Here is a 12355-nt window from a genome sequence, read left to right on the forward strand (position 1 = left end):
AGTTATTTCACAAACATGGTAACATGACTAGGAGATAGTAATCATTACTTATTACTCCTCCTGACTATTGTCCAGAGTAACAGAGCTAATGAGTAGTGTCTACTTGTATCTAATTTAATGTTGTGGTGGTGCAACACAGAATTGTCTATTTTCTAATCAGATACATTGCACTGAAGTACAATGATTCCATGAATTGCTTCCAAATGATAATACTTCTTCAAGCTTACAGTCCTTAACCTTTTGTAACTTTAAAAAGCTCCTCCTGATGATAATTTTTTAATATAAAAGGATTTTTTGTCTGTTCCATGATTTGTACATAATATATTTTATAATTACTACTTTTATCCTGAGAAAGCTATCCATACTAGAGGGAAAATGATTTTCATTACATAATAATACATTCTGTATATATCCATGCTTCTGAGCGGTATATACCTTCAAGATGTTTGAGTGTATTAGTACTAGCTCCTAGAATGATTTTTAACTGAGTGTTTCTTTCATTGCAGTTCATAGTGCAGTGAAAGCAATCTTTGACTTATGATCAAAATTTTACTTGCACATCCTTTACAATTGTAAGCACATTAGCTGTAGCGTGTTTGCAAATAGTAAAGTAATTATGAACTACTTTTCAGTTTTTTTGATTGCCTACTAGTATGTTTAGATAGATGTAGCCTGTGTTGAACATAGGAATATGGTACTTAAGTAAAAACATACCTAAAGTATGGTAAGTGCGATTCATTGCTCCTACATCCTATGGGAGACACAGAGTTAGTAGGATAGTTCTATATGCATAGCAGTCTACTTAGGAAAGCTTCAGGCTTTGGCATTAAAATCAAAAAAACCCATCCAAACAAAACTGAAAAACAAAACAAAACACCCAACTTCCCAAAAATCAAAATAAGAAGAGAACTTCTCAGGCTTTAATATAGTGATGATTTTATTTTCAAAACAGCATCTAAATTCTCTCTCTGCCTAACTGGAGTTTAACCCTGTGTGACTTACAAATATATCTTTTATTTTTCTTTTACATATCCTTTTGATGTATGTCATCCATCAATGTTAGCAAGAACAGTAAATGCATTGATTTATTGCTACACTTGGCAAGTTAAATAACACTTTATGTAAGAAGTATTGATTTGTAAAATCCGGTACATGTAATTAACATTAGAACTGTCAAAAACTGAAAACAGTATTAACTTACAGCTTATCTATAACCCAAAGAAAATGAAATAAAACATCAAGTTTAATAAACTGACTCCTTTTTTTGCCTTCAGATATTTCAAGATAAGTTTTGTTTTCAAGAACAGTGATATGTTTCTTCCAATTCTGTCAAGAAGAAATTATATGTTTCATCAGTATAATTCTATAGTCTCTAGATATGTATATTATCCCCAATGTGGTGAAAGAATTCCACTTGGATAGTTCTGAAATAGTTTAGTGTAAAAGATGCAGAAATAAGTGATGATATTAGCAAAAAACAAGGTAGCCAATTTATGCCAAGTTTTCGAAGAGCCTTTGATCTGGCCCTTAATTAGTGCCTGCTCTTCTGCATGAAAGTATACAAAAGTTTATCTTCCTGTTTGCTTGTAGAGTGTATTATCCATTTGTCTACACAAATTAGACAGTGAGATACTTGAAGAGCTCTGCAAGTGCTTCTGGTTCTTTATGCTTCTGCTTCTCAAGCACCAACCAGGTGCCTGTTCCAGAGTTTGCTTAAAATGATGGGAACATTGCTGTTGAGTTCTGTGAACTTTGGACGGTGCTTTGGTTGCACTTTTGTCCAATTTCAACACCACATAAGGATATGAACAATCCTGTCTCTGTTCAGTGATGTATGAATGTGTGTTTACCACCCTTGAACTCAGTAGCATCATGGACAGCTTTTGAATTGAGTTTGTTGAAGCAAGCCTTATCCAATTAGTAAACCTATCTCAATTTTTCAAGTTTAAAGAGCAAAAAAAGAAAATTACATGTTACATGTAAACAAAATAACAAAAGCAGTAAGGAGTAGGCATTGTTTTTTAATAACAGTTTGTGCATGAATCATTTCCCCTTCAGTCTCTTTAATCATAAGAAATGTGTGTTTATATCTTCTATGGGTATTCATAGCTGTTTTGCTGTTTAGATATAATTCTCTCCTTGGAATAATAAACAGGTGGCCTTACATGGCTTTCAAGTCTGGTGGTGCCTTTTCTGTGCCATTGTTTTCTCTAGCTGTACTCATGTTTCTGTTCTGTTACTTCCAGACACTTGTCAGCTGTTTCCCTTTTTGATTTATCTTCTATGAAATAACCAACTGAGAGTGCTTCTTATACCAAGGATGAACTTATGGAAAGCACGTTTTTGTTTCTGTCTTTTCTGTTCTGTTAAATGTTCTGTAGAGTTTCACCCTGGTGTCAGTTGGAATATTTAGTGGATATATGTTGATGGATAGGTATCAGTGTGATCAGACTGGTCCTGCAATAGCTGGAGGTTGTAGATTATGTGATAGCAACAGGAGCTTCCTTGACATTTAAAATAATGAAGGAAATCCTGCTATATATGGATTCTCTTTCTGTAAGGCAGTTTTGCCTTCTACCTGTTTGCCATGATTCAAACAGTAACAACTTATTTCCTTGAAAGATGCGCAAATAAACATCACTAGATATGAAGAGAATATAAAAAGCATGGAGTTTAGGCTTTGATACCAAGTTCAGTCCAGAGAGGTTTTAAGTCTCTCTGGAGGTTTTCTTTTGGTTATGATAGTTAATAGGTTCTCTTTGTCCACTTTTTGTGCTACCATGCTCTTTTCTCTCAGTGTCTTTGTAACGTTCTTTTAAGACATCCTCATGAATACTTAAAAAAATAATTCTGCAGCCCTTTTTGAGTGTGAATGACACTAAACATAACTTAAGAACATCATCTGCAGCTTCTTGATTTTTAACCTTACAGCAGATATTCCATGAATTCATGAAACTATGAATTGTGATATACAACAAACTGGTTTTTTTTACCCTGACTCAACTGAAGTATTACAGGAAAATTACAGAAGGTAAGAAAGTGAAACTAAAACATAGGGTATAGAAATTAAATAGGAAAGAGCTACCTTAGTGGGACTTCAGGTTAATATATCAGGAGATGCTTGAGGCTCAGTTAAAATTATTTCAGCTCTTTTTTTTTTTTTCCTCTTTGGCTAGTCTGCTAAAGAAATCAATTTTAGGAAAGGAATGATACAATTACATGTGGGAAAATCTTTCCCAGTGTATTTGGGGATAACCAAGAGAGTTTTATGTTGAATTTTGAATGGAGTGATGTTACCAAACTTTGTCTTTGTCTTCTGTCAGAATCCAGGCCCTGTAAAGACTCTTCTGTTCTTCTGTGGGCCTTCCTCCTTTCAGTTCTGAGCGTTTCTAATAAAATTCAAGAAATCTTTGCTCAAAAGGGAATTGTTCTTCAAGTAGTGATCCTATAGTGATTGAAAGCACGGTCTTTAAATAGATGACAAAGTGTTAGGGAGTATGACTGCATACTGCATTATGACTGCAAAGAATTACTTTTAAGCAACCAGTGATAGTAAGATTTTCCTTTTGTATCTTAAAAAAGCCCTGCTCTAGCTTTTTTTTCTGTTGTCTCAGCATAGCATACAAATATATTTTTGTGGTTCATCTAAAGGTGTTCAAAGAGAAATATAGAAGCCTAAGAGATATTAACAGGAAATGTTTGTATCTTAAATTGAGATTGGAAATATTAAAACAGCTTTTCCTATTGTGTGTCTTAGAACTGTAGAAGTCTCTAAGGGGATTAATTGTAATGTTCATTCTTTTAAACAATGTTATGTATTAATCAAGATCTGGGAAAAAATATTTTATCTGTTTGTATCAAGAAATTAGGTGCTTAGAAGTAAAATGGAATCTGCAGGGCAATTTAAGTAATTCTGAAATAGATAACAGCGACTTAAAAAAAATAATTAAAGTTACTTAACTATCAATGTGAAACAGTTATTCTTGCCACTTGGGATTCCTAATCTATTGAATTGTTGAAAGCTAATCATAACTATACATTACAGAATATTTAGTTTTCCTCTTGGGATAGCATGCAACAGGTATTCAATTTTAAGTTAAATATTTCTTCCATTCAAATTAAATATATGATTGGCAATTACCCAATAACTAACTTGCCAATTAGTTATTTGACCTATTCAAGGCAAAAAAAAGTTACCCGTTGAAATCTTGTGTCTCAGTGACTGTGCATTTAAAAGAAATAAATGTCACTTATTTTAGAAATATATACATTTACCCACAGAACTTGCTGAGTCTTAAAACAATTCAATTCCATCCCCAATTAAACCTTTAAAAGCACTATCCATCAACCTCAGCTGATGTTGTATTTGCATTTAGAGATTATAGTAGAAATATCCAGCAAGCAGGTTATCTTTCTTATCTATGGCAGGACCAAAATGGGTAGTATGGGCTCATTTACTTGACTTATGCAATTGAGGAAGAAAGACTGAATTAATTACTGTTGCTTCAGTATTATTCCATTATAGAATCAGATATTGTCTTTGATAGAAGTTCAGGAAATCCACTTCAAAGGAATGCTTCAGACCATTGTGTGAAAATTCTTAACTACAGTAGTATATTTTAAAAATAACCCAATATTTTAATTAAATATTCACTATGATGCATCAGTCCTTTCAAATCCAGCCTTAGAATGAGGTAGTAAAATGCAATTTAAATTTAATTGTTTTACTACATGATTTATGACACTCTTCCAACCAAGCAAATTTAAATCTCAAATATTCAATATTTTGGGTAGAATAACCTTCCTGCAAATCAATACAGTTAAAGTGACTGAATACTCTAATGTATGTTTGGCATTGTTGACAGTTTTTGAATAGATCGTATATTAATTTTTGCAGCATCTCACCAGTGCAGTTTAGAAGATTTGAATTCAAAAGAAGATTGATTCAAATACATCTGAGTATTTGACTTCCTGGTTCATTTCCCAAGATTTACTATGTAATAATTCCAAATTCTTATGCCACAGAAGCTGTTGAAGTTCATTTCCACACGAGAAAACAACTCACACCCGGAGCTAGCACATGTATCCATGTGTATCGGGAACTAAGATAATAAAATTAAAAGGTTCTTTTGAAAAGGAAAAAGAGAAAAATATTTTCCATATCCATGCTGGAAACAAGCAGAAATTATCATCATTACCCTGAAGGCTGCAGTTATCAGCTGTAAGTCAGTACAGAGCAGCTCATACTCAACTGTATGTGCATCAGCTTGTGAAAGTCACAGCTGAACTTTAATCTTCTGTTGATGGGATTCTGTGGTCTGTGGTTGTACCTACTTTCTTTGGATTCCTGAAGAAATTCTTCTTGTCTTAAGTTTGAGTTTCCTGACTTTAATTTAATTTTAAATTTAACTATACTTTTGAGCTATGCAATCAATCCCTTTTTAGAGATCTTTAGAAATACTCTTTTTATGGCAGTTATCATTAACCTACCTGAAGATGGTTCATATAATTTCTCCTTGTAAATAGTGAGAGCAAAAACATTTTTATATTGTTGTTCTTCTCCTGGGCTGATTGTTCAGCCTCAGTTTGTAATGTGTTTATCTAGTCTCATTTTACTGGAAAATTCCTCTAGAAATATTCTGTTCTTTGTTCTTCCGAGTCAGTCGATCATAGATTTAGACATGCATCTGAAGACGAGGTGATGTGCACCATGGATTGACTAAGGATTAATAAGCTAACATCAACATATATGTGCTTTTTAACATCAATATAAGTGTGTTTTTTTAAGAAACCAATTGTTTTTTGGTTAAATTTATTGAAAAATTTATCTCAGTCAAAAATTTCTTTTCAATACCGTATCTGTTGGGTGAACTGAGCAACGGAAAGACAGCCGCTTAAATGATATTTGTTAGTGATTGAGCTGTATTTGCTCTGACTTGTTGGTTTATGAACAGGTTAATCTGCTTTTAATATTCAATATTGACTCAACTAAAAATGACTTATAAGTAGAGTTACCTAACAAAGACAAATAGCAATGTGGGGATTTCTTAACCTGTTCCTTGCACTCACTACATTATCCTTCCTCTGAGCATGTTCAGGGCTACAGTAACTGATTTCTCAAGGTACAAGGACGTGATTTTGCCTGTAAAAGTTGTTATCCAGTGTTTCTTGAGAAAAATTGCTGAGATTTTAACATGTTATATTACCATGTTAATGGTAATATACTGATTTTTTACTGATGAATGGTATATGGTACTCCTCTGGAGTATGGTTGCTTCTCTTTTCTCAGTAGGATAAAAGTGTTAAGATCAAATTGCATCTTTCATTAAAATATATTAATTCCTGAGTGTTAGAACTACAAGTCTGCTTTGAAGATCTTGTAGTGGCCTGTAGTGACTGAAAAATCTATTTTATCTGACCTTGCTTTATGTATTTTACAAATGTAAAAATGTAAGCTGTTACAGTGCTAAGACACATTAGCCAAACTTTTTTAATGTGTTTTAAGAGTGTGAGGTTCCTGAGACGGTACTCTCCACAGTTTCTGAAACCATATTCACTCATGTTGTCATTATGAGATGAGGTTCCCTTGGTTAACTAATGATTACCAACTCTAGAGTTTGTGTTTTCTGCTCTTAGAAATTGTGTTTGTAAGTTCAAGTCTGAACATGATTTTGAGGGAGAAGACAGTATGAGTGAGCTCTCAGCATTTCCATGGTGCATCTTGTCTACTAGAGTTGAGGACAGCCTCAGGTAGATAACTATTGCATACAGCATCATTTTTGTATTTATATGTCAGCATTAATCTAAACAAAACTGTACAGGCATTGTTGAATTTGGTCCTGAAAATAAATTTTGCAATAAAATCCATCTAAACTTTGCACATGCCAAAGAGAAAACAGATAAGCTAACTTGGCAGTGTAATGGAACTGTTGTAGTTTAAAGATACACAAAAGCAAGGCAGATAATTTTTGGAGCAAATTTCCAGAAATATTGTCATATTCAATCATTTGTTCTTGATATTTACATAGAAATAAATCTATACCGTCCCTTTAAGGATATTAGTCAGAATGTTAGTGAGTTTGGTAAACAGATTTAACTAAAAAACAGATTTAATTTTTTCCTCGTCAGAAAGCTCAGGCAGTGTGGCTTGGATGAGTGGACAGTGAGGTGGATTGAGACCTGGCTGAATGACAGAGCCCAGAGGGTGGTGATCAATGGCACAGAGTCGAGTTGGAGGCCTGTGGCCAGTGACGTTCCACAGGGATCAGTTCTAGGGCCAGTCTTGTTCAACATCTTCATCAACAACCTGTATGAGGGGACAGAGTGTATCCTCAGCAAGTTCCCCGATGACACCAAACTGGGAGGACTGGCTGATTCCCCAGAAGGCTGTGCTGCCATTCAGCGGGATCTCAACTGGCTTGAGAGTTGGGCAGAGAAGAACCTCATGAGGTTCAACAAGGACAAGTGCAGAGTCCTGCATCTGGGAAGGAACAACCCCCTGCACCAGTACAGGCTGGGGGTCGAACTACTGAAGAGCAGCTCTGCAGAGAGAGACCTGGGAGTCCGGGTTGATAATAAACTAAATATGAGCCAGCAATGTGCCCTCGTGGCCAAGAAGGCCAATGGCATCCTGGGATGCATCAAGAAGAGTGTGGCCAGCAGGTCGAGGGAGGTTCTTCTCCCCCTCTACTCTGCCCTGGTGAGGCCTCATCTGGAGTCCTGTGTCCAGTTCTGGGCTCCTCAGCTCAAGAGGGACAGAGAATTTCTGGAAAGAGTCCAGTGCAGGGCCTCCAAGATGATCAGGGGACTGGAACATCTTTCATATGAGGAAAGGCTGCGGGAACTGGGGCTGTTTAGTCTAGAAAAGAGTGTCAGGAGGTTGGGACATCCTTTTTTTCTATAGTAGCTAGCAACAGGCCAAGGGGTGATGTGATGAAGCTGGAACACAAAAAGTTCCACTTAAACATAACAAGAAACTATTTCAGTGTTCAGGTGAGGGAGCCCTGGCACAGGCTGCCCAGGGGGGTTGTGGAGTCTGCTTCCTTGGAGGTCTTCAAGACCCACCTGCACATGTTCCTATACAACCTGATCTAGGTGACCCTGCATCTGCAGAGGCATTGGACTAGATGATCTCTAAAAGTTCCTTCCAACCCCTACCATTTAGTGATTCTGTAATGAAAATTTGTGGAAACTGTACGTATGTGCCAACAGATTGGCACCTGATGCTTTCACTTCTTCTTTCAACACAGGTAATTTTAAAATTATTTTTATTGTTAAATCAGTACAGCTGAAGAGCCAGAGAGGCTGAAAGTATTTACACATTTAGCATTTAGCAGTGTGTGCATCATGCTTTCTTTTTTTTTTCAGAAAAATATTTTCGCTAAGAATATTAATTCCAGTATTTAGTTATTTCTATTTCTAGGACTCAGATAGGCTTTTTATTAGTTTTTTGCACCATCTTTCATGAGAATAAAAACTAAGATGCTGTCCTGTCATGGCTTCTAAACCCGCAACTGACCAGGTTAACCTTATGGTGAGCCTTTCCTGTATCTGATTAATAAAGTGCAAGTACCTCATACCTATGAAATGACTCCCTTGTATCTTCCATCCCTTTCCCAGTTTCTGCTTCCCTAAAATTCTCTTTCTGAGATGACTATCATTTTTCCTCTCAATTTTCTGGTTTCTCTGGGATGCTTTATAAAAACCAAACTTGTTCTTGTATGTCTGGTTTAAAATTTTTAAAGTTTTATATTTCCAGTAAAGCTTAAAAGATGTAAAGCCAAGGGTGCAGCACCGTTTTAATCACATGTCTGAGGTGTGTGCAGCACTGTGCTGCAGAAATGCCCAAGTCATCAAAGCTTTACTGCTACCTCTCTTCATGGAATCTTTGCTTAGTATTTTACCTTCGTTTCTGCTTTTGGTGAATATTTAGTGAGCTCTGATTACATAATTGAATTTGCGAAACTGATGGCATGTGATTGATGAGAAAGTCAGGAATAAAAGATTAGAAGATAAAATTACTTCAATAGTTTAAGTAAATCTTCTAGAGATATGGGGTAATTTATAAAGCGTGCTGTATTCTTTATAAAAATATTCCCGTAGGTCTATTAAACTTTAGCTTCTACCAGAACTGGATTGAGTTTTGAGAATCATTTTCATGTAATACCAGCTTGATTGTGATACTTTAAATGGGAAATAGTTCTGAGTGGGTTGCAGCATCACCAGGTTTGAAATATTTGAGTAGGAAATGTAGGGCTGAATGACAGACTTGTGGGCAGCTGTCTTTGTCTTTTGACTAAATTATGTTTTCTTGAAAAGATGTAGGTTAGGAGTAAGTGGATAATTTAGAGTGAAATAACAAAGTAGGTTATGCTGCCTGAGTCTTTAAATCACTGAAAAACAGGATCAACAAATTGCACAAGTGAAGTCATATAGTGCAGATACCAGTTTCCTTGTAATCTCCCTGAATGACTTAACTTTCTTCAGGAAGGAATAGTTTAACAAGCTCATTTCATGAGCCTCTGTATACTAGTGGGTAAATGTCATTGTTTTCAGGGGACTTGGCACTAATCATTTCAGTTTACCAATTGGACTCTGTTACAACCCCTTCCCCTAAATAGCAGCACAAATCCTTGCCACTGTCTTTTCATCTTCAGAGGAAGCTTGACACCTTTAAACTTGCAAGGGTAGAATATTTGTCTTGTAACTCCTTTGGGATTCTCCCAAAAATATATATTGAGTTCTGAAAGGATTTCACGTTTCTTCACTTATTTAGAAACATCTTTGTAAAAAATTGCTTTTTACTCTGGATCAGATAACTCTGTTTTACACTAAATGACAAGTTTTTCTTTATACAAATTAAAAATATTGGTTGGTTTTACTAGCTGGGAGAAAATGGGAAATGACATATGACTTCTTAACAATATTTGCAGTCATGAAGACAAAAGAAAAAGAAGCTTTACAGAGTATAATCTCAGTCACGTAATAAAGTGGAGAAGTGCAAAAAACATCTTTGATTTGCTTGGGACCATAGCTTCATTTATATTCAATTTAAAGAAAAATACTAATCTGCACTAGCCATTAGTCAGTTAGTTTGAAAATCAAATAATTTAAAATGTTACAAATCACAAAAGAGCCTTGACTCAAAATACATCTTTTTATTCTGTGTGTTAAGTCAGATTTTGTGTAATAGTTTAGGAGTATTGCTTTAAGATCATGTGCTTATTTTTCTGCAGAAATAACAGTATCTTTTTGAAGTTAAATTCTAAAATCTAGGGATACATTTTGTCAATATAAATCATCAAATGTGTATGCAGCTGATGTTCAACTTTATAGCCACTTGTAGCAAATATTTGACAACAGCCAACGCGTGACTCCTTGACCACACTCGGCTGCAGCACAGCTGCTACGCTGGGACTCTACAAGGTGGCTGATAATGAGGCTGTGTTGCCATGTGGTCTGCTGGGTAATAAAAATTCCCTGATAAGAGGCAAAGTGAAAGATAAGAGAGGTTGACATCAGGAGGCCTAGATGCATACCTACTGCCATCCCAATCTTCAGTGAAACACTGGGGCACCTTGAAAGCTACTGAAACCCCTTACCTTCAGCTCCTTCTTCCCTAGTGTGTGTGGTTGCTCTCTTGTGGTTATCAACTATTAAAGATTATAGTATATGACCAGTGGATTAAAAAATATCAGACAGCTTTGAAAAGTACATGAGGTCACTTCCTCATAGACAGACAAAACTCTTTAAATAGCAAGTATAAAACCACCTGAGCTTAATGTATTTTTTTTTTAAGAATCATTAGCAATTTAACTGAATGGTGAGTTGATTTGGGACAACTTTTGTGTATTTTTTCCCCTTAATTTTACATATAAAATGCACACACACTGCACTCTTAAAAAGCACAGTGCAGTAACATGTATTCCACATTTTGTATTAAAAATCTGACTTTGAATGCAACTTGTGTATTCTATATACATACATAAACATGTTAATTTTTACTTTAGATGGTATTTGTAAACTTCTATGATTAAGTCTGTAGTTCCCACATAATTGCAAGTAGAAATTTGATGTGTAAAGCATAAAAACATTCATCTTCCAGAGATGTTGGGGGTGGGTCTCCAGCAGGTGTAGATTTGTAATAAATCTGCATTTGAGTGGAGCTTTGGCAATTTACCAGTCAAAAATTTTGCTGCTTGGAGTATTTTGAGCATTTGTGATCCACAGGAGAACAAGAGTTTGAGACTAAATGTGACCCTTGAACATTATTGAAGTACCCCAATTCAAAATCTGTTAGTGGTTTCAGGTAATATAATTTAACACATTGTAGTTGGCAATAACACTGAAAAAACACATTAATCTTGTGATTTTATGAGGTGTTTTTTTCTAAACTCTTTTTTCTTTCAAAATTCTTCATTTACCCTGAGACTTCTCCTGCTGTGATAATCATTTCTATCCAAGATTACTCTTCTGGTTTCTATTCAAGAAATAAAATAATAAAAAACAACTTTGAGTGGGTTTAATCCTCACAGAGGAGAGGAGGAAAAAAAAGTCAATAGTGCTCTTCACTGCCTGCCAGTAGACAATGGTGAAGTTCTAATATGTATAAACAGTAAACATGGACAAATGCTTTCCTGAGTGGGCACTTCTGTTTTAAATAAGTACCAAGCACTAAGGTTATCAAGATCTTGTGAATTCTGCCTCTAAAGATAAAGGTTAGTTATGAATACAACAGTGCAAACATTAACTAATGAATCGTGTTCTCTGTTGTTTTACAATGGCCATTTTGAGAAGAAACGACCTAGAAATCGGTGACTTCTACTGTATTGCTTAAATAGCTTACAAAACCATTTTCTTTTTATATTTCAGATGACGTCCCACCATACTTCAAGACTGAACCAGGCTTGCCCCAGACACACTTGGAAGGAAACCGACTCGTACTTACGTGCCTTGCAGAAGGCAGCTGGCCCTTGGAATTTAAGTGGTTACATAATGACAGTGAAATAACTGCTTACTCCAGTGAATATAAGTAAATAAAAGCTATACAATAACCTTCTCTAAGTGTAACTGCCAAAAACCCCCCAAACCAAACACCCCACCCCAAAGCTCAAATACCTCAAAACAGCTTTGTAGATACTGTTTTTTATCATGAAAGAAGACTGAGTATTATAAGCAAATAAGATATCTATGAGAGAATCTCCTTTGCTTAAATGGTATTTTACACTTCAGTACAAGCGTCTTACATACAGTTTTTAAGTACTGAAACTGCTTTTTGCTAGAGATAGAACCTTATATTTGCAATAAATAGCAGGCATATTCCTTAAGTAAATATTACACATGATGTGCTGCTCAT

General features: G+C 35.4%; 1 protein-coding gene across 2 annotated transcripts in view; it reads left to right on the plus strand.

Annotated features, from left to right (window-relative positions):
• Positions 1–12355, plus strand: part of SDK1 (sidekick cell adhesion molecule 1) — a 417596-nt gene that overhangs the window by 111313 nt on the left and 293928 nt on the right. For both annotated transcript variants that reach the window (XM_061992261.1, XM_061992262.1), the window contains exon 3: positions 11872–12031. In XM_061992261.1, the coding sequence (XP_061848245.1) occupies positions 11872–12031 (160 nt within the window). The remainder of the gene's footprint in view (positions 1–11871; positions 12032–12355) is intronic.

Source organism: Colius striatus, chromosome 3 (assembly GCF_028858725.1).
Source record: "Colius striatus isolate bColStr4 chromosome 3, bColStr4.1.hap1, whole genome shotgun sequence".
Classification (NCBI taxonomy): domain Eukaryota; kingdom Metazoa; phylum Chordata; class Aves; order Coliiformes; family Coliidae; genus Colius; species Colius striatus.